Genomic DNA, 23,515 nt, shown 5'->3' with positions numbered 1-23,515 from the left:
ATCTATTGAGATCATTGGTAGAAATGTAAACTGATCCAGCTATTTTGGAGAGCAATCTGGAATCATGCCCAGAGTTATTAAGCTGCCTATATCCTTTGAGTTAGCATTACCACTACTAGGTCTATTTCCCAAGATGGTTAGGAAAAAGGGAAAAGAACCTATTTGTTCTAAAATATTTATAGCAGCTCTCTTTATAGTGGTAAAGAACTGGAAATTGTGGGGATGCCCATCAATTGAGGAATGGCTGAACAAGTTGCAACTGACTTTCTGGCTGCTGACCATATTTTTTTGCTTTGGAAGTTCTGGGTTTTGGTACTTTCAGTTTTGGGTTTCTTTCAAGTATATTTTTTCAAGTGCATTCTTTCTATTTTCACTTTGCCCTCTGGCCCCAATAAATCTGAACAGTTTTCCGATTTCTTGAAATATGGTATCCAGCTTTCTTATTTGGGCATGGTTTCTTGGGGGAGTGATAATTTTAGAATTATGTTTCCTTAAGCTTTTTTCTGGGTCAGTTTTTTTTATAGTAAATACTTTATCTTCTTTCCAATTTTTCAACCATTTGATTTTTTTCTAGTAACTATTGTTGTCTGATGAAATAATTGAGTTTTGATTGCTTTATTCTGTTTTTTAGGGAATCTACTACTTGGATATGGTTTCCACCTTCTGTTCTAAACTATTCATCCTCTTTCCATTTTTTGCTCCAGAATTCTAATTTCATTCATTTTCTCTTACTTTATTTCTTCTAGTCCCTGTGGCCAAGCAATTGTTCCACTTGATGCTCTATTTATCTTTGTTATGGAGCTAAACACTTGTTCTGGGTTTACTTCTTATGCATCCCAAACCCACAGTACTTTTTCATTGTGTTTGGTGTTTTGTTCTGTTTACTCATTTCTGTACTCAGTTCTTAGATTTGGACATTGTGCCATAGTCATAGTTCATCCCCTCCAGAATACTTGGATGGGTTGGGTAGACCTTGTTTTCCTGTGTCCCTGTGTAGTCTGGGTGCCATTGTCATTCTGAATGGAGTTGCTAGTATCCTCTTGCGTTCCTCTACCCCACTCCTACACACACTTACTTTGATCCCTAATTTCTGCCTACAAAACCACTTAGTATTGGTGCTTGGACACTGGGTTGGTTCTGTCTCTGTTGCTTTTAGGAGTGAACAGGTTGACCTTGTCTCACTGAACAGGGATCTATCAGGGCTGGCTAGAGATTAGAATGGGGTGAACTACTTTTTTTTTTTTTGGTATTGACACCACACTGATGACAACTAAGGATCACTTTGATGATGATGGACTAGTTCATATACCTGAGATACTGTCTTAGTTTTGACTTTTAAAAGGCAGGGTGCTGGAATACACAAAGATTTATAGGTCTAAATAGCTAAAAAGTGACAGAATAAGGAGAGGGGTTAGACACATACAGAGTCATATCCCTGGAGGGAGGCTTGGGTATCTATTTGAGGTCAGAGAATCACATGCCCTGCAGGGAAGGTAGCACTGAAGAGGTGGCCCCAGCAGAAAACTAAGTAAAGGTAATCCCATATAATGCGTGTTTGCTGCATGTCTAAACAGCTTAATATGGCATCACCCACATGGAAGATGTTGGGTCTCATGGGAAGATGTCTCTGATACCAGAGACAAGGACTGAAGCATAAGTGGCATTCTGCACCCACCTACCAAATGATTGGGAACATCCTTTTTCTATTCACTGCATAGCTAGAATGGACATCATTTTAAAAATAGCCTTACTCATTACCTATGTAGCTTTTATGACATTCCCATATGAGGGAATTGCCCATATAGAAAGGGTGGAGGGAGGGCCTGAGAGCTCCGCTCCCCCATCATTTAGGCCATATAATCTTGAGAAATGGGCCTAGGTCTTTGGCCTTTTCGTTCGTTCTTTTCTGTTCTAGGTCCAGGGAGTGGAATGTCTGATTTGCCCAGGAGTTCAAGCCACAAGGATCCAGGAGTCCAAGAATCCAGGCCTGGTGTTGCAGCCTACTCAACAGAAGCCAGCATGGCCAGCTTTGGACTTGAATTTGTTGGGACGAATGCTATGTAGGAACTGAGCTAAGCTGTGAGCCTAATTCCTCTTTACCCCTTCCATCCCTCCTCCTCCCCCTTCAGAAAACCTACAACAAAGTGGTATAGGGGAGATTATGCCCTTGAAGTTTAGGGGAAAATATTTATACATTTTTCTTGCTATATCTTTGAAGTAAATATCCTTTTGTATAAGTTAATCTTGGGACTCTAAAAATGATGGGGAACATAGATAAAATGGGGGCCTTAGAGAGACTATTGAATTTCCTCGGAGTATTGGAATACCCTTTGAGGGATGAAATGTAATAGGCCTGTCTCTGAAAGCATGGGGCCAGAGTTAGCTATGATGCACTAGATCAAATGAAGGAACTCCTGGGTAAACAGAAACCTGCTTCAAAGTTAGGCATATGAAATAGGAACTAAGAAGCAATAGGGAACAGAACAAACACAAGAAGGAGCAAATCTTAAATTTGCCATCCAGAGCAGACCTCTGCCTGGAGTGCTGTCTAGGTACCAGGGGAGCGTAGGGCCCACCAGAAGGGATGTTTGACTCTCTAGTAACCCAACCTGTTTTTAGCTAGTGATGAAGAGAAGGCCAAATTAATATTTTGTTTTTGTTTTCTCCGTCAATAAGAATGATTTTTAGACTGGAGAGGACTGAACAAATATTGCTAATAGGGATTTGATTACCCAGATAAATAAGGAGATAAGAGAATACCTAACTTCCCTTAAGGAGTTTATGTTAGTCACCTGGCCAAAAGTAATTAAATTTTGGATAGTGTAGAAACTGGCAAATGTGATTGCTGTGCCACAGGCAATGATCTTTGAAGGATCATGAAGAACAGAAATACCTCAAAAATGAGGAAGGAAAATGTTGGCAAGAGTACTTCAAAAAAAGGAAAGAGAATGGAGTCTGAAAACTGTAGTCTACTGAGTTTCATTTTGATTCCTGGAAAAGTTCTCTAACATATTAGCATGAAGCTAGGTGGTACAGAGTTTTAGGTTTAAGGGTTGGAAAGACCTCAGGTCAAACACTGCCTCAGACACTTAAAAAGTCTCTTACCCTCTCAGCCTCAGCGTCCTAATCATGTAAAATGAGGAACTTGGACTCAACTGATCTCTAAGGTCCTTTCTAACTTTAAATCTATGCTATTACATGTAATTAGTGAATATCTAGAAATTAAATCTGTCATCACAAAGACCTTCATTAAGAATTAGTCATGCCCAAACCATGATTCCAGAGTAATAAAGATAAACGTGTTACCTACTTCTAACAGAGAAGTTACAGACTGGAGATGCCTAAGTTGCTGTACATTTTTGGATTTCAGTTCCAATTTGGATTCTAAATTCCAACATAGGATTTATTTTACTTGTCTGTTCATATTTGTTACAAGCATTTTTCTTTGTTGTTATCCAATTTGGAGAGGAGAAAATGAAAAGAGAGAAAATAAATGTATGTTAGTGAAAACAAATAAATTTAAACAAAAAAGAGTAGGTCATGCCAAAGTAATTCCATTTCTTTTTTTTAATGAGATTACTAGATTGATAGATTGTGGGAATGGTAGAAATGTAATGGCCAAGATTTTAGTAAAACATTTATCAAAATCTCATTTCCTTGTGGATGGGACTTTGAAATATAAACTTGGGTAAGGTTCCTTCAAATGTTCTGTTAGGTGAAATAAAAACTGTCCTTCATTCAGCCAGGATATGGGTTGTGGTACATAATTCTGGAATTTTGTGATTCTGTGTGTACTTGCATTAGAGCTGAGGGTCTTCTTTCCTTCTTTCTTTCTTTCTTTTTTTTTTTGTAATGACCTAAATGTGAACCAAATTCTGATGTTCTTAGGGAAAACCCTGAGTAGCAGCGTGAGCCATAGACAACCTGGTTTGTGTAAACTCAGAGCTATGATTGTAAGCATAAATATTTCATCTCTGTCTACAGTATAATTCTTCACCCATAGTAGAGGATGTAAGCATTGGGACTAGCCTCTTAAAGTCACTATATTGAAAAGCCTATGTTATGAAGATTATCAATCAATACTGAGAAGACAGAGAGGAGGAAGAATAGGGAATATTGTCCAGGATACAGCAGAGTAGTGGGGAGGGGGAAATGCAATGGAGTGAATAAAATGAGAAATACTTTTTACTTTACTTTTTTAAATTGATATTTTTCTAATTGCAAAAAACAAAATAAATCCTACTCTCCACAATATAATTTGCTTTTTGGGAAGTCCCACAGAAGTGCCATACAAGGCAAAATTTTCCATTATATGCAGGAAGAGATGGAAATATTTTCAAAATTTCAAAAATTTCAACATTTCAAAATTTTCAAATTCAAAAAGTCAATTTCCTGTTTCAGCTCTGACAAAGGGAATAATGGAGTTGATGTGAAATAGTGAGGTAGCAATTGCACATAATCTGAAAATGAGTACTATACTTTCCTGAGGATATTCTATTGTAGAGTGCTATTATGATGCATAGCAGATTGCTCAGTAATCCTCTGGATTTTCCAAAAGTTCAGAAAATGTGCTGTCCTCCTAAACTGTTAGGGGAGTAAAATCTAGGTCGGCTCTAGTAATTAGTAGAATAGAGTGCTGATTTCAGGATAGCACTTTTACATTGAAAACTATAATGACCACAGTCTACTACTACAGCACGTATACAACCATACTGAAAGTAAATGAAGAATGAACTTCTTATTCTTCAACCAACTCTCATTATCCATTCAGTAAACAATAACCTAAGTTTTCTCATCTGAAAAAAAATAAGCTTGTTAAAATAGATAAATTTTTAAGTTCCTTTCTGGTTCTAAATCCTACGACCTTTCACATCCCCTGCCCTGCCCCCCATAACAACCTCTTCTAGGAGAGGTAGTGTCACATAATGGCTTGAAAGCTACTCTCAGAGTCAAGAAGACCTGGATTTAAATTTGACCTTTGATACATATGGATTATATGACTCTGAGTGTCAGTTTAACCTCTCAGTGCCCCAAGCAATGTTCTAAGACTGTATGCTGCATAGGTTGCATAGCAATGCCCATCTGCTTTGGTAGCACGAGTTTACTTACCGATAATTCCCTATACTAATGAAATCATAGGTACAGTTCTTCTTTCTTAGCCCCTATTTCTTTTATGAGTTTTATCCCTGTTTCTTAGATTTGGATCATTTTATATCCTAATAAAGCTGTAAAAATAAAACCTCTCTGACAGTGAAGTAACCCTTCTCTTTACCAAAGCCAACCCACAGACTCATAAATAGTAGGAAGGGACCTTAGTGTTCATTGAATCCAACCCTCCCATTTTAATGAGAAAACTAAGTTTTCTTAATGCAGAGAGGTTAAATGACACACTCCTGTAAATACCAAGGCAGATCTCCTTCATTCTGCTATTCATTATACCATGTTATCTCAATCCCACTGCATATGCACTGTCCCCTTCCATAGTCTATACAAGATTATAACCTCAATCATCCTTTCAGCCTTCTATTGGTTCCTTCCTTCTGTCTACTGCCTTCAAATATGCTAAAGTCTCTCCCACCCTAAAAAAATAAAACTAAACCTTAAAACCAAAACCTTCACTAATCTCCCATTCTCCTTTTCTCAGCCAAATTCCTAGAAAAAAACTGGCTACATTTGACTGTCTTTACTTCCTTTCCTCTCACTCCTCAGCCTTTGGCAATTTTGCTTCTAACTCATCATTGAAATGAAATTGCTTTCTCTAAAGTTTCCAGCAATCTCTTAATTGCCAAATCTGCTGGTCGTATTCTAGATCTCTTCCTCTTGGACCTATCTGCCCCATTTGACACAGTAAGATTTTTCCAGTGGCAACATATGTCTGTGAGAGTTGGACTATAAGGAAAACTGAGCACTGCAGAATTGACGCTTTAGAATTGTGGTGCTAGAGAAGACTTTTAAGAGTCCAGTGGATAGCAAGGAGATTGAATCAGTTGATACTTAAAGTAATTAATTCAGGCTATTTACTAGAATGTCAAATATGGAAGCTGAGCTTAACTACTCATAATGGGAAGACAGGACTCATTGGAAAAGACCTTGATGTTAGGAAAGATTAAAGGCAAAAAGGAAAAGGTAATGGCAGAGGATGAGATAGATAGAGAGTGTCATGGAAACAATGAACATGAACTTGGACAGACTTCAGGAGAGAGTGGAGGATAGCAGGGCCTGGCATGCTGTGGTTCATGGGGTCACAGAGAGTCAGACAAGACTGACTGACTCAACAACAACAAAAACACCTTCTCCTCCTAAGTACTCTTTCCTCTCTGGATTTTGTGACACTGCTTACTTTCTCTAGGTCTTCCTCTTATCTGTCTGACCATTCCTTCATTTCCTTTGCTGACTTTTGATTCATATTTAATAAGTCTCTGGAGTTACTATCTTAGAGGAAAGCCAGATATTTTTCTCCCCCAGGGTCTTAGGCTCTGAGGACCTGGGGGTCTAAAGGTATCTTTCTCTGACACTGTTGGCTCAAGCTTCCATTCTAATGTGTTCCATCTACTGTTAGCTGCCAGTAATCTACACTCCAGTTGCCCTTAATCAATAATAATAAATTAACTTCTTAAGGGATATTTACTTCAAAGAAATAATGAGAACAGAAGTACAAATATCTTCCCCAAACACCTGGGGGAACACTTTCCTGTACTACCTCAGTCCTTAGGCTCAGCCTTGAAACAATTTATACATAGCATTTGCCCCACTGAGTTCATTTCCAAGTGTAGCATAGTTGATAGATGAGTCTGCATCTCTGCTGCTGTTAGACTGGATTGAGCAAGTCTCTTGGGACTTACCATCTTATTTACCAGTTACCATGCAACTTACCAGGTTGCAGCAAATCTCAGCACTTAGACTTCTAGTGGCTAACTCTGCCAGATTTCTAAAGCTCATAAGGTCAAACTCATCTCTCATTTCTTTCTCCTAAAAGCAGGAACAAATAGATACAACAGAGACATGTTTCAAACTGATCCTGGGCAAGAGAGGGACAAATGTCCCTATCTACTCAGAGGCTCTGAGATTCACCCTAGTTGGACAGTGCGTTTTGAATGCATCCTAGTTCCAGCTCAATCAAAAAAGTCTTATCTTCATATGGTTAGTATACTGGGACCAGTTATAGAATGTTTGACTATTCCATTTGTGGATTCCATCATCTGAGCACACTGTGCATGCTCTAAAGTACTGGGCTAATTAGCTGTTCCTTTATTACATATATCATAAGCCCTAATTATAGTTGTTCTCCAAAGTTCTTTCCTAGGCCTTTTCTCTCCTGCTCTACATTTTCTCATGGTGACCTTATCAGATCCCCAAATCATCTCTATGCAAATGTCTCAGATGTTTATATAAAGTTCCAGTCTCTTTCCTGAGCCTCAGTCCCACATTACCAATTTCCTATTGGGTATTTCAAACTCAGTGTCCCTAAGGCATCCCAAACTCAGCATGTTCAAAAATGAAATAGTTATTATTATTGTATTTAAAATCTGAGACTAATTTAGCTAATTATGTAATAGTATGGAACTATAATATCTAGGTTAGTTAGTCATATTGGTCTGTGTGTTTTTCTTTCTCCCTAACTTAGAACTCAAAACACTGAATCATCAAATCTTTGAGGTTATTTACTCCAACAACCTCATGTTACAGATGAGAAAACTGAGGCACAAAGAGGTGATTTGTCTAAGGCATGAGACCATTCATTGACAAAACAAACCTGTAATGGTAATAAAAAACTGAAAGTATTAAATTCAACATTTATTAAATGCCTATAAGATCCTGTGCCAGGCACAGGTGGTACAAAGACAAATATTTATTAAACAGTGCCTGCCCCCAAGCAGTTTATGTTCTACTGGGGACTTACAGTGTGTAAAGTAAGCAAAAACTTGTTTTCTCCAAAGATATTCATATTCTGCAAGGATATGTCTTTTATGTATCTTTCTAGCCTCATTTCTTACATTCTCAGTTTCCCTGCATATGATCTCTTTGGTCAAGAATATCTTTGTGTGTAAGTCAAATACTAAAACCTTTAACTAAATCTTAGAGAGGTAAGAAATTTGCTGCTATTTTTGTTTTTGCTTTTCATAATCGGGTATTATAAAGCTAGGGGAATAGTTCAATTTATAAAATATTTTATAAACTGGTCATATTTGAAAAATTCAAAGGGTATGAATGAAAACTCAATGAATAAATCTCAATTTTCAATTCTTTGCCACCACAAAAAGAGCTACTATAAGTATTTTTGTACATATAGATCGTTTTTCTTTTTCTTTGATCTCTTTGGAGTACAGGCCTCGTATTACTGACTTAAAGGGTATGCACACTTTTTTTTTTTAGCCCTTTGGGAATAGTTCTAAATTGTTCTCCAGGATGGCCAGAACAGTCCACAACTCCACCAATAGTCCATCAGTGTATCTATTTTTTCCCCATCCTCTCCAGCATTTGTCTTTTCTGATAGGTATAAAGTGGTACCTCAGAGTTGTTTTAATTTGCATTTCTTTAGTCAACAGTGATTTACAGCATTTTTTATATGACTATAGATAGCTTTAATTTCTTCTTCTGAAAACTGCCTGTTCATATCCTTTGGCCATTTATCAATTGGGAAATTACTGTTATTTTTATAAATTTGAGTAAGTTCTCTATATATTTGAGAAATGAGTCCTTCATCAGAGAAACTTGCGATAAAAATTTTTGATATTACTTCATTGGCTATGGTACCTTTTAGCAAAATGTAGTTTCCCTGATTATCTCTTTTAATTAGGTCTATTTTTGCTCTTGCTTTGTTTGACATCTTGATTACTACCCCTGTCTTTTATACATCAACTGATAAATAATAGATTCTGCTCCAACCTTTTACTTTAACTCTATATGTGTCTTTTTGTTTCAGATATATCTCTTGTAAACAATATGTTGCTGTATTCTGGTTTCTAATCCATTCTACTATCTGCTTCTAATTTATGGATAAGCTTATTCCATTCATATGCACAGTTGCGATTTTTCTGTATCTTTCTCCAACCTATTTTCTTCTGTTTATCCTTCTCTTTCTCTTTTTATCCTGTCTCTCCTCAAAAATCTATTTTACTTCTGACTGTTATCTCCCTTAATTTGCCCTCCTTTTTATCATTCCCCTTAGGCCCTGTTTTTCTTATCCATTTCATCTCCTATTTCCCTATTGGGTAAGATATATTTCTATACCCAATTGAGTGTGTATATATATTCTTTCCTCTTTGAACCAATTCCAATGAGAGTGAGATTCAAGTATTGTTCCCAACCCTTCTCCATTTTAAAGCTCTTCTTTGTATGCCTATTTTATGTGAGATAAATTTCCTCTCCTTTCCTCCTTTCTACCTTTCCTTTTCTGCTTCTCCCAGTGCTTTCTCACTACATTTTTTTTTAGAGATTCTGTTTTTTAAAATATTATTTTCTTCAGCATTTTTTGTACCTCTTTGCCATGCTGTTGACTCTCTTTTCATAATTTTTCCACATCACTGTCATTTATTTCCCCTTTTTTTCCCTCTACTACTCATCTCTTTCTCTCTCAAAAAAATCAAAACAATAACAACAACAAAAAATCCTTCCAGGAATTTTTGTTGTTCTTGGATTCAATTAGCATTTTTTCTTTGAATCTTTGCTTGTAACTGGTTTCATATTGTTGTATTTTTCTGAGTTTATATCTTGGTCTTCCCTGACATCATAGTAACTTTTTAATGGTCAAATTCTTTTTTTGTTGTTTGCTCATTTTCCAAGCCTTTTTCTTGGTTTTCAACTTTACATTAAAGTTAGGTTCTGCTCGTTTGAGGGTGAGAAGCACTGTCCCAAGCTTAAAGCCTTTTCATGTTGCTGTTTTCATAGCTAGTTCTGGGAGTCTGCAAGTTTTCAGTGCTTTCAAGGTGGTGTGATCAGGGGAGAAGTGTGGTTGCTGCTCACCTAGTCTGTGCTATAGTTTTTACCCAGGAAGACCCTTTGCTTTCCTGCAGCTACAAGTACTGGCACTCCTCTTGACCCTGGAACTGTGAGTAGGTCCCTTGCTCTCCTGCAGCCATAAGTTCTAGCATTCTTCTCTGCCTTTAAACTGTGACCAGGGTCCTTGCTACCAACCATAAGTGCTTCTCTCCACCCTGGAAATGTGACCCAGAACTGCATGTGGGCAATAGAGTTGTCAATCAGCATCAGCTGCACCCAGTGCCAGCAAAGGGTCTCTTGCAATCTCTTTCTGACCAGTTGTCTTACCTCCTTACCATTTCTGGGCTGAGAGCTCCTGAATGCTGCTACTGCGGCTGCCACTCTTATGGCCATCATCAAGGTTCACTGCTGCTACTGCAGCGTTCCAGGCCAGCCTCCGCTCAAGCTTCACAGTCCTCTCCTGCCCACCTCCTAAGTTGTGGTAGGCTGGAAACATGTCTCACCCTTATCTTTTGTTGGCTCTGTCACTTCAAAATTTTATTTCAGATGTTATTTTAAAGTTGTTGGGAGAGTTCAGCTGGGGTTGCTGCCTGTACTCTGCCATCTTGACTGCACTTTTAGATCTTTTTTTTTTTTTAAGGACCTCCTCTGAAGCCGGGCTGTCCCCAGTTCTGCCTGCCTTTAGTTATTTATTTCTCTTTCTTGCCATGACATATCCTCTCTTTCTTGGATAATGTGTTTATGCAAGATGCTTGTGGCTATTAACTGGGAATATCTATGCGGTTCATTAGTTCCAAGAAGATTAGAAGAATATTGTATTTTGCTTTGAGATTGCATTATTTGATGTTGGGAGAGATGTAATGAGCCTTGCCCTCCACTTGGAGGAAATACCTATTTAAGACATCAGTTCAAGGCAATATATGATTAAACAACAAGGAGAAGTAAAAAAAAAAGAAAAGGTGAAAAGAGTTCAGAAGAGTGAGATAATCTTGGAATGAAATTCAGGAAAAGGCTTAATAAAGGAACCACAAACTATCTTAGCTAGAAAAAGACACTGAAATGTCATAAATGAACTGTCAAAGCAAAACCAAAAAACAAAAAAAGCCTTGATTCATTTAGAAGTGTAAGGGATATATATATATTATATATATATACATACATATATATATATATATATATGTATATCACCTGAGTTTGACTAAATGTGTGGCTCTCCAAGGGAGAATTTGATACCTGCATTAAGGGGAGCTGGAGAAGTGACTATAAAGCTAGCCACCCTGCTCTCCTAAGAATGAAATTATTAAACTATAATTATATCTATTTCCCCTAGGGGAAATTGATTCATTAAGTTTAAACTGATTTCCTGGTTGCTAGAAGTACTTCAGAGTCATATCTGAAGCCTTGACTCATATCACATCCAAAAAACCCATCACAAATAATGAGCAGCAAATAAATCCATTTATATAAAGCAGACAATTCTCAGAATGAATGAGCTTTCCCACTAAGTGCAAAATGTCAGCCCAACTAGAAGTCCCTGATCTCACCTAAGGAGAAATTTTAGGAAATTTCTAAGGAAATCAGGGACCTATTGAGTATCAACTAACTCTCTCTCTCTCTCTCACATCACCACCCCTAAGAGCATCTGGAATGTATATTATTTTTTTTTTCTTGGCAATTGGGGTTAAGTGACTTGCCCAGGGTCACACAACTAGTAGGTGTCAAGTGTTTGGTCTGAGGTCAGATTTGAACTCAGGCCCTCCTGACTTCAGGGCTGGTGCTCTATCCACTGCACCACTTAGCTGCCCCAAGAAATGTGTATTCTTTCTTGAAGAATAAAGGAAGATAATCTCTCCCAAGCTCTTCTGCCAACTCATCATCTCTCTACTATAGTCTTATGAAAATTCTCCAGGTTTAAACCTTGGGTTACACAAGCATATTTTATCAAATTTTTAAAATTAAAAAATCATGTGATATAAATGCTACAAAAATTCTTCTCATAAATGGAGACAGGAGATACTCTATCACATACCTTTAGTGAAATATGTTGGATTCTGCTAAATAAACCTGGGAGAAAGAAGGCAGAAAAAAAGAATTATGAATCAATGGGTACTGAGGCAAAAAAAATTAAATAAAACCTTTGAAATGTGACTATAGAAATACATCCAGAAAGTAATTCACAGTATTAGTTCTATTCATATCAGGTTTGCAAAAATCATTTGATATTAGGAAAACAATTACCCTACTTCATTATAAAAACAACAAAGACAACAAAAACTACATGATTGTTTCAATAAAGAAAAAAAATCTGAAAAACTGCAGCATTTATTTATGTTAAAAACTCTTAAAAGCAAAGGCATCAAAGTTACCTTTTTAATAATGAAAAATATATATTTAAAATCAAGACAAAAGAAAAGCAAGAATTATTATTGTTATCAGCACCATACTTATCATATTATATCTAAAATACATCATATATTGTATGTTTATTATTTCCCAGTTTTTTCATGTAGCTATAGAAATGAAATAATGCAAGAGCAATAGCAAAAGAGAATTTTTAAAATAATCAAATTCCTTTGGAAGAAAAATGTAAAATGTAAAAAAAGTAAATCAGAAAAAGTAGAAATGAAGAGTTCATCACATTTACCAGATTACAAGCTGTGTTACAAAAACGATTTTGTACCAGTTAAAAAAAAGAGTAGATCATTGGAGAAGGCTAAACAAACAAGAATTAAAAAACAATGGAATCTAAGAGCTCAGTGTTTGATAAATCCATGAACATAAATTACTGGGGGAAAGGAGTCCTTTATTTTTTATTTTTTGACAATAGGTGATTGAATACTTTAACCAAAGCTAAGTTTAAACTATGAGCTTACACTTTGAACTATAATAAACTCAAAATGAATACACAAAAATAAAAGATCAAAACACACAAAATATTAGAGAATAAGATCAGGTACCTTTCACAACTGTGGTTAAGGAGAGAATTCTTGACTAAACAAAAGATAGAAGACATTATCAAACATATAATAGACAATTTTGACTACATTAATTTAGAAGCTTTTATAGTAATAAAATCAATGAAGATAAAATTAAAAGAGATAGAGTAAAGTGGGTAAATATTTACATCAAGTATTACTAACAAAAGTTGGATAACACAAATACACAAAGAATTGAAGCAGTTTTCAATCAACAATTAATCATTGATTAAACTCCTATTTATATATAACAGCAAATGTCATTCCCCAAAAGATAAGAATATGAAGATAAGAATATGAAGTTTTCAAAAAAAGAATTACAAACTATAAATTACCATATGAGAGTATTCTCCAAATTAGTCATAGTAAAAGAAATATAAAATAAAACTCAGATATTCTACTTTGCACCTTACAAATTAGCAAAGAGCAAGAGATACAAAAAAGTTTTGCAGGGACTTTGGGACAACAGGCATACTGATGCTCTTTTGATTGAGTTGTAAAGTGTTCTACTCACTTTCTCTGAGAAATTCAGAGAAACATGGGATGATATATATGAAATGATACAAGGCAAAATTACCAGAACAAAGAGAACAATATACACAATAATTACAACACTGTAAATAAAAAGATCACTAAAATGAAATTGAACTCTGAGTAATTAAAAAAACCACTGAAGATTCCCTAGAGAAGAAAATGAAAAACAATTAACTTCTCAAGGTAGCAAGTTGTGGGGCTACTAGGACAGAATAGTATTTACATTATCAGATACAGTCTATCAGATGTTTTTACTTTACTGTTTTTGTTTGTCACAGAGAGGATTCAGTGGGGGTGATGAAATGATCATGATGTAAAAGCAAAGGGCATCATTAAAGTATATATATTTAAAAACTTTGAGCAAAATATGCTTCCACCCAATATTCCAGTTGTTGAATTGCTTAGCTCATTCTAACCTAATAAATCTTCCTTATCTTTCCCTTTTCCTGACATTTTGTTTCTTTGGTTTTATAATTTATAATGAATGCACAGTATGATTATTTTAATTTCATGCTTTATTAATATCCCTATGAAGATTTATCAGGAATTGGAAAAGTCTGTGGTTTATGGTCTTTTAAATGAAACTAAAGTATTTAGTTGATTTTTGGAAACTACAAAAATCAGTTCATTGCATGTCCTTCTCTTAATGAATTTGACTTTGGTGTATCACAGAATTTGACCGTGAGTCAAAAGAACATACGAGGTGATTTTATGCACTTGACTCTTTGAAATAGTTTATTTTGTGTGTTTTATCCATGTTTTAAATGCTGTTAAATTGGCCAAAGAAAATAATTGAATTGTAAATATTATAAAATATGTATGTGGATATAGAGATAGATAGATATTCAGAATTAGTTTTGTGGATATTGATAGCTCATTCTATAGGTCTCTTCATGTATTATTTAGTGCTAGCCATTATATCTCTAAGGGTTTATCCCTCTTTGCTGATGTCTGTTCCCCAAGGATAATTCTACCTATGTTAAAGAGGTTGATTATAAGATTAGTTAGTTTCAGGGTAACAGATTTCTCAGCCACAGCTACTCTCCAGAACTATGGTTTCAATTAACACTGATAAAGGGAGTACCTACATTGAAAAATCAAAGAGACTTTAAAATTTAAGGAAGTAGTAGTAGTAGTAGTAGTAGTAGTAGTAGTAGTAGTAGTAGCAGCAGCAGCAGCAGCAGCAGCAGAAGTAGTTTCATCAGTACCCATATAATGTCAAGAAATCTAGAAGTCCCCAAGCACAAATCAAAGAGACTTGAAATACTGAGGAAGTAGTAGTGGTAGTGGTGTAGTAGAAGTAGTAGTAGTAGTAGTAGTAGTAATAGTAGTAGTAGCAGAAGAAGAAGAAGAAGTAGAAATCCCTAAGCACATTAGGCAGACTGCCTGTAGACTTATTGAAACACGTAGACAAGAGTCACATGATTTGAGAGGGTGTAGAAGGGATGCTATCTTTGCCATTGGATGAAGTATCTGTATTGATGATGTGGATCTATCAATGTAGTAGTAGTAGCAGCAGCAACAGCAGCAGTAGTATCTCTGTGACACAAGTCCCGAGTAAGACTAAAAATAAAAGGCAAGTTTGTAGCACTAAGTGCTTTTAATAGCAGGTTGGCAGTCCAAGACAAAGCAAAAGAAATATTTTCTATTCCTCTGAAGTAAGCAGGAATCTAAAGATATTTCTATGCCTAAACTCCTTAATTCACAGGGAAAATGATAACCTAGTCTAACTATTTGAATGTTACTGTATTTTGGTTAACTGTTCATCAGACTATCTGAATCTATCTATTTCCTTAATTCTTTTAGAATTGTGGAAAAAGGCTATTACAGTGAGCGTGATGCAGCACAAGCAGTTAAACAAATCCTGGAGGCAGTTGCCGTAAGTATTAAGTAATTAAGTATTAAGACTCCTCACTAAGCAGTCTTTACCCTTCTCAGAGTAATTCTTAATAATAAAATGGTTATAACTGTATCATTGTTATGGGAAATCATCTGAAAATTTTTTTTTATTGATTTTTTACTTTTTCATTGATACAAACAGCCCCGAGTGGCAAAAATATTCACTAAAATGAATTCTCTCATTAGCCAAATGTTTTCTAGTTAAACAACTGGATTTTAGTTTTGGAGTACCTCCTCCTTCCATCATTTTTTTTTAAATCTGTTCCCCCCCCCCGGGATAAATATATATCCTGGAGCTTTTAAACCGATTTATTGATTTTCCCTCACCCTTATTGGGCCAGTAGAACACAAAATGGATACAAAATATGGCAATTTTAGCTTTGGAAAGGAAACAACAATTCTGAATGCATAACATTTCAAGCCAGAGCATTAGTAGCATTAGTAGAGGCAAAAAAATGCTGATAAATTTTTGCTATAAAACATTCCCTCTTGAGAAGCTTGTTTGGGTAAAAAGAATTAGAAGTAATGCCACAGTTATTGAGACTTTAATAGTTAAAACTTTTCAAATGTGTTCAAGAGGGTGATAGCTGGTATAATATGCATGATTGATTCAGTTATTGAATATAAACTCAGAACAAGTTATTCTCCAAACAAGTAGGACAGATCTCAAGGGAAGATGCTTAACATAAGCAGTCAAAAGGAAAATTCATAAAATGTGTCCAGGATTAAAGCATAGCCTATTACTTACTATCATTTGTAAATTTAAAAGTTAGTACTCAGTACACTGAGAAACCAGGCTTGGTTGACAAGCATACACTGGCCTGACAACTACATACACTATCAAACCCACTTAAAAGAAAGTAGTTCCCTGTGTCCAAAATCACAATTTTGAAACCAAAGAAAGAAAAAAAAAACCTTCACAATCTGTGCAAAGAGCCAATAGGAATAGTAAAACTGTATTAACTAAACATTGCATTGAGTAAATAGGATTCAGCTTTAGTTGGGTTTATAGACTGATCCTGCCAAATTTGCATTGTTGTTGTTAGGGTTTTTTGGAGGGAGGTGGATGAGAGGGATGACTATGGGAAAATCCCACATACTTGCTTTTAATAATTTCTTCATGATATGGCTCCTGAATATTTGGCTTAAAATGTTGATAACTGTAGTTATTGTTCCCTCCCCCCCAGTCACCTCAATTTCACCATCATTGTCTATGGCATCACCACCTTATATATTCCCTAGGCTTGTAACCTCAAAGTCATTTTTCATTTATCTCTTTCCTTTGCTCATGATATATACATTAACCACATTTTTGTCAGTTTTTTTTAAATGATACTTTCTTTTTATAAGCATGAGCCTCATTCAGGTCCCTATTATTTTATATTTTGATAACTGCGATATAGCCTCCTACCCAAGTTTCCCTACCTTCTGTGTCTCCCTGCTCTATTCCAAACTGTCTTAAATATCATGTCACTATCCTGTTCACTGAAGGATTTCCCATCTCAGCAAAGTCCTTTCTCGTTACTCCACAATATAGATTCTACTTCAGTCAAATAAAATGGCCTGCTGTGCCCCAACCCTGCTCTTTATTCCTATATTCATAACTGTAAATGAGCTATTTTCTTCTGCCAACAATTTCCTTCCCACCTCCTTCTCTCTACCTATCTCCTGTCCTAAAATCTGATTCAAAAATCCCTTTCTTCCGAATGTCAATTTTAGAACAAACCAGTTTGGTTTTGCTCTTCACCCAGTCATCACTTAGATATGGATATTCTGCAGTGTAACACTTCAAGTAATTGTCTAAGTTACTTTATTTCTATGATTCTGTCATGGGTCAGTAAGTATTCTGGTTAACAAAACTTTCCATGTAAAAGTGAGTATCTATTTATATAGTGAAACTACACTTAAGCAAGGATGTCTCTGCAAAGCATGTAGGGAGTCGAGTGTCCAGAACTCTCTTCAAGGCATGATAAATGGATTGCTTGATGTCCCAGTTATAGCTCTTTAGAAAAATATTTCTTAGACCAAAACTTTATGCCTGGCAAAATTAACTGTCATGGCTAACAAAATGCAATTTGAAGATAGACTGAAAAAACAAACAGACAAACCAGAATTATCTTTGTTGGTTTTATTTTAGCAGAATAAACCTGTAAGAAAAAAGAAGTTTTTCTCTAAGACTTCCCAAAGGTAAAAAGGATTAGAGTTCTGTGACTTGGTTATATAATTGGCAAGATGACTACAAAGTTATTTTCAGCATTATCTTCTCTAACCTAACAGCATCAAAAGAGGGAAATATGCACAAAATCAATAGTAATTCCAATTGAATCAACATGACAAAAAGACCAATCCTGCACAAAGGTAAAAGTGCCATTAAATAACACCAGAGAAGTTAAATACTTAAAAATCCTACTCAGCCTTCTCACTCCCAACCTATCCACCCAGCATAATCTCATATGATTGAAATTTAGGGTTCAGTTTTGGTGGCTTCTAACCGGTTTCTGCTAGACAATGACCCAGTCTATACAACCCACACCAAATAAAAGGCAGAAGTCAATAATTCTCTCCACCTCTGTGAAGGGAAGTACAACTGAATATATGTATACTGGGGAAGAGTGCAGAAGTTGAAGCTTTCGTGACTGGCTAGAAAACAAGAAACTTTCATACCTAAGAGAGAGGATAGAAGAAATCTAGCCAGGCCTTTCCTCTGAAGATATGTATGCTCTAGGGAGGAAACCATCTGGGCCCCTATACTCCAAATTCAAGGATGCTGAGTATCCTTAGCCTTAGGAATCTGTGAAGGAGAAAAACTATCTCCCAAAAGCAAAAAGGAAAAGAAGAGGAAACAAATAGTAAAGAGGAAAGCCAGAGACAAGCTACAGAGAACACAAGAAAAAAGACTGAAAAACAGAAAGTATGACAGAGATGGGCTGGGTGTAAGTCTAGCTTACGAGGAAATAAATTAGTGTGACACCCCCCCCCCCCAACACACACACCTTCCAGTGAAGAAAAAAAAACAACTTTTTAAAAAGTACACAATGAATAAGGAATATACTATGCAGGGAAATGAGCCAAAAAACCCCATTGAAATTCTAGACAGCTTAGAGATCATGAAAGAAGAGGAGAAAACCCTCCAAAATAATTCAAAAGAGAAATAACACTTTTAAAAAAAGTAGAATGGGAAATATGCCAGAAACCAGAACTCTCAAGGCATATTTTACTAAGACAAGAACTCACAACAGAAAATCTTAAAATAGCAGGTCATGCAAAAGAGAATGGAACATATAGAGTTTAAAAATTCAGAAATAAAAGAAAACTATACTGAAGAGAAGCAAAAAACAACTTTGAAGGAACATATGAATTTTCTATAATTCAATGTGGCTGACCTTGAAAACAGGATATATAAATAAAGAATCAAAGCTCTCTTCCACCTCCTAAAAACAAACAAAATACCAAAAAAAAATGATAAAATAAAAAATCTGACCATAATACCACAGGAAACAAGAAATACTGCCTAGAATTTTCGAATATGAAGAAAAAATGCTGATTGATCAAATTCACTGATTGTGATCAGAAAAAAATCCTTTCCTTAAACTAATTTTATGGATGAAGTGCTGACTTAAAATAGGAAGTGAGGCAAAATAAATACAAAAGAAATAAATGGTGAAAGCAAGGTTAAGAATCATAACTTTAAATGTGAATGGATTAAACCATCCAATTAAATGAAATAAAGTGACATAATGAATAAAAAAAAGAAGGGAATAATTTGCTACATAAAAGAAATACATTTACTAAAGATGAATACAAAAAGAAATTATAACTAAAAACATATTATTGGGAGATTTTAAAATATCATCAGTCATAATCATACTATCACACAATGCTAGAAAAACATACAGAATGTTAAGAAAGAGAAATGTGGACCTGCTTTATGCTTAAAGTTACCATAAACAATGAAACACTATTATTATTAAATATGCATTCATGAAATGGCATAGCAAATAAAATTTACATAGGAAAACCTACATAAATAGCTATAAAGAAATAGAATGTCACAATTATTGTAGAAAATAATACTCTTCCTTCCTCCCAGCTGGATAAGTCTAACAAAAAGATCAACAAAAAGGAACATGGAGGCCATCTGAGAAGTTGGTTTTGAAAGATTTCTAAAGGGAACATTAAAGAATATACCAATTTCTCAGCATCAACTATACCTTTAAATAGACTTTAAATAGAAATTATTAATTCATATAAAAAGGCAAATGTATTAAACACATTTTTTTCACAGAACTCATTCAAATACTCAAGTGGATCTGTGGTCTTATAAATTTAGATGTTCTCTTGAACAATGCAGATGCTTTGTTTGGTTTGGACTCCAAGAACATCATGCTTTCCTCTTGGATAAGCTCATCATCATGGAGATTGCTTCAGCTTTGTTTCTCAACAACTCTTCAGGACTCTCAGTTGCCTCTCTTCTCTGATTTAAGGGTTGGAGGGTAGAACAAAAAACTGCTCCCCAAACCTCCCTTTATAAAGGGCTCAGAATTTTTCAGCCAACTCTTCGTTTGCCCTCAGCTGTTCTGCTTCATTTTGACTTCATGAACACCATAATCATGCAGCAGATACCCTTTGGCAATCCCTTTCAGGTTTTTTTGGTATATTGTCTCCACCCCCAGATTGTAAGCTCCCTGAGGGCAGGGACTGTCTTTCTTTTCCTTTTTTTTTTTTGTATCCCCAGTGCTTGGCACAGTGCCTGGCACATAGTAGGTACATATTGAAAATGACAAACCATCCATGTTTGCTTATTTTTTGGTATACTTGTTCATGTCCTCCCGTAAGTTGTACACAGTGAGTCCATCCAATACCCACTAGTAGATTCCATTCTTAAAATGGAATCCTGCCTCTCTTTTTCATGAATCACAAAGATACCAATGGAGTACTCAGGATGTCTAATAGTCATCATCCATTATCCACTCCTCATGACTAACCTGTAGCTTCTTCCTATCACACATTTCCTTGATGGTATCTTTCACTTCAGTTTTTCTTTTAATTTCTTTATTTGTTATATGTTATAGTCCGTTCACACTCAATATTTGCCTTTCCCTTGCCCTTTATGTGATACTTATTTTCAATTCTTTGAAACTTGTTGTCTTCCATGTCTTTTAGACAATGAAAGATCATAACAAATAAAAATTATAGTTAATACAGAACATAAAAGCAAAAAGATACAGACCAAAATTTAGATTTAATCATTCTGTCCTTTTTTCCTAATCAATCCACTCCCACCCCCTCTCAGTTATCTTGCTCTCCTATGTTTTCAGTCTTCTCCTTTTCACTAATCCCTTTCCTTTCCTCTATTAAAAAGAGAAACAGGATTGTGCTAATGGCTGAAGAGCTGACTTTGGAGCCAAGAAGTCCCGAGTTCAAGTCTTGTCTCTGATACACACTGGTCATGGGACCCTTGGCAGTTCAATTAACTTCTTGGTGATCTAGACAACTCTAAGTCTATAAGTTCACAGAGAATTTGCTGACAAGCATAGACAGAGGCAATTTCCTCATCTGAGAATTCCATATACAAAGGAACCACAGCTTTGGTCTCTGTCTCAAAAAACAAACAAACAAACAACAACAACAACAACAATAAAAAATAACTCACATTTCCCTTATCCTAAAAAACCCTCTACTAACCTTGCTACTTCCTTATGCTAATTTCTTTTCTTACTCTCAATGCCAAAATTCTTGTCATTTATACTCATTGCATCCACTTTTTTTTAACACCTGCTTATTCCATAACCTATGGCCTCTGTACTGCACTTTCATGAAACTATTCTCTTTAAAGTCCCCAAGTCATCTGATTCCAAAATTGCCTTGCCTTTATTCTTCTTGATTTCTTCATAGCATTTGAGAAAGTTTGAAAACTTTGTATACTGCCTTCCCTTAGTTTCTGTGATAACTGCATTTTTGTGATTATTTTTCCATCTTTCTGATCCTTTTCTCTCCTATGGACTCTTCTTCCACAAAGTATTTCGTAAGTATAGATGTTCCCTCCTATTCTGTCTACAGCTCTTTTATCTTCTTTTTCTATACTTTTCATATGGCAATCCTAAATTTAGCTATCACTTCTATTAGAAAATAAATAAACTATCTGTATCTCTAACATTTATTTCCTTTCTAAGCTCCAAATCTATGTTTTAAATGATCTACTAGACATCTCCCCTGGATGTCCTGTCAGCACTTCTGTCTTGTCATCTTTCTCCCCAAATCCTCCGTTCCTCCTTCTCTATGTCTATTAATGGCACTTTCGTGCTGCTAGTCAACCAAGCTGGAAACCGCAGTCACGTAATGAGTTTTTTTTAAGTGTTATTGATTAGCTTTGTTTTTATATTACATACATTCACAAATTATTCCCACTGTGAGCAGTGTCTTATAGCAAAGTAAAACAATTAAAACTAACAATGTAGTGACAACCTAAACATGCACACAACATTCCACATCACTAGTATCCCCACCTCTATCTTTAATTGTATATTAACTCACAGAAATCTATTTTCTCTCCCTCCCATTATAAAAAAGAGAAAAGCAAAACAAATTCCTTGTTTGTTTTTGCTAGGCAATGGGGCACTATAAGTGACTTGCCCGGGGCCACACAGCTAGTAAGTGTCAAGTGTCTAGTCTGAGACCTGGGATTTGAACTCAGGTCCTCCTGACTCCAGTGCCAGTGCTCTATCCACTGTGCCACCTAGCTGCTCCAGCAAATTTCTTGTAACAAATATTCATATTCAAACAAAACACATGCTCTTAGGTACATACAAAAATATCTTATTACCACCTTTATAAGAGGCGTTGGATAGTATGTTTCATCCTTGGTCCTCTGGAATCATAGAAGGTCATTGCATTGATAATAGTTTTTATAATTTTCAAAGTTGTTTGTCTTTACAATTTTTGACATTCTATAAATCGTTCCCTCAGGTCTGCTAATTTCATTCTCAATCAGTTTATAAAATTTATAATATAAATTGTTTTCTGATCTTGCTTACTTCACTTTTCATCAGTTTGTACAAGTCTTCCCAGGTTTTTCTGAAACCGTTCCCTTCAGCATTTCTTACAGCACAATGGTGCCACAACTTATTCAGCCATTCCTCAATTGATCGATATCCCTTTGATTTCCAGGATTTTTTTTATACCACAAAACAAAAAAAGATGATATGGATATTTTTGTGTACATAGGGCCTTTTCCTATTTCTTTGATCTCTTTTGGGTATAGTCCTAGTAGTGGTATAACTAGTTCAAAGGACCTGCATTGTTTAGTAACTTTTCCTTTGTGATTCCAAATTGTTTTTCAATATGCTTGTATCTGTTCATGTCTACCAGTAGTGTATCAATGCTCCTGTTTTTCCACAGTCACTCCAGCAATTATAATTTTCCTTTTTTGTTATCCTTGTTAATCTGATGCATATGAGGTAAAATCTCAGAATTGCTTTATTTGTATTTCTCTAAATAGTAATGATTTGGAGCAACTTTTTTGCATATGGCTATAGATAGTCTGGGTATCTTCTCTTGATTGCTGCCTATTCATATCCTTTGACCACTTATCCACCGGGGAGTAGCTGGTTTTTTTGTGTGTGTGGTTTTTTTTTTTGGTGAGACAGTTGGGGTTAAGTGACTTGTCCAGAATCACACAGCTAGTGAGTGTTACGTGTGTGAGGTAGGACTTGAACTCAGGTCCTCCTGACTCCAGGGCCGGTGCTCTATCCACTGTGCAACGTAGCTGCCTCTAGTAGCTATTATTCTTACAAATTTGAATTAGTTCATTATATATCTTGGAAATGATACTTTTATCAGAGAAATTAGCAAAAAATTTTCCCCAGTTTTTTCTCTTTTAATCTTATCTTTATTGGCTCTATGCAAAAACTTTTCAATTTATGTAATCAAAATTATCAATTTTATCTTCTATGACCCTCTCTACCTATTGTTTGGTAATGAGCTTTTCTTCTATACATGGGTAATATAGATAATTTCCCCCCATTTTCTCTAATTTGTTTATGATGTAACCTTTCATATTTAGGCCACGTGTTAATATAGTGTTTATCTTGGTATAATGTATGAGGTATTAGTCTAAATTTTCCATTTTTTCTATTTGTCCCTATAGTGTTGCCAAATACCCCAGTAGC

At 35.5% G+C, this 23,515-nt stretch overlaps 1 protein-coding gene across 2 annotated transcripts in view; it reads left to right on the top strand.

The window, feature by feature from the left end:
* Nucleotides 1-23,515, top strand: part of CAMK4 (calcium/calmodulin dependent protein kinase IV) — a 228,562-nt gene that overhangs the window by 98,274 nt on the left and 106,773 nt on the right. For both annotated transcript variants that reach the window (XR_003569729.1, XM_027869157.1), the window contains exon 5: nt 15,255-15,327. Coding sequence is in view for 1 of the 2 variants with exons in the window: in XM_027869157.1 (XP_027724958.1) it covers nt 15,255-15,327 (73 nt within the window). In the remaining variant the exon portion in view is untranslated. The remainder of the gene's footprint in view (nt 1-15,254; nt 15,328-23,515) is intronic.

Source organism: Vombatus ursinus, unplaced genomic scaffold (genome assembly GCF_900497805.2).
Source record: "Vombatus ursinus unplaced genomic scaffold, bare-nosed wombat genome assembly UNPS02014792.1, whole genome shotgun sequence".
NCBI lineage: Eukaryota > Metazoa > Chordata > Mammalia > Diprotodontia > Vombatidae > Vombatus > Vombatus ursinus.
This window is presented reverse-complemented; position numbering and strand designations above follow the sequence as displayed.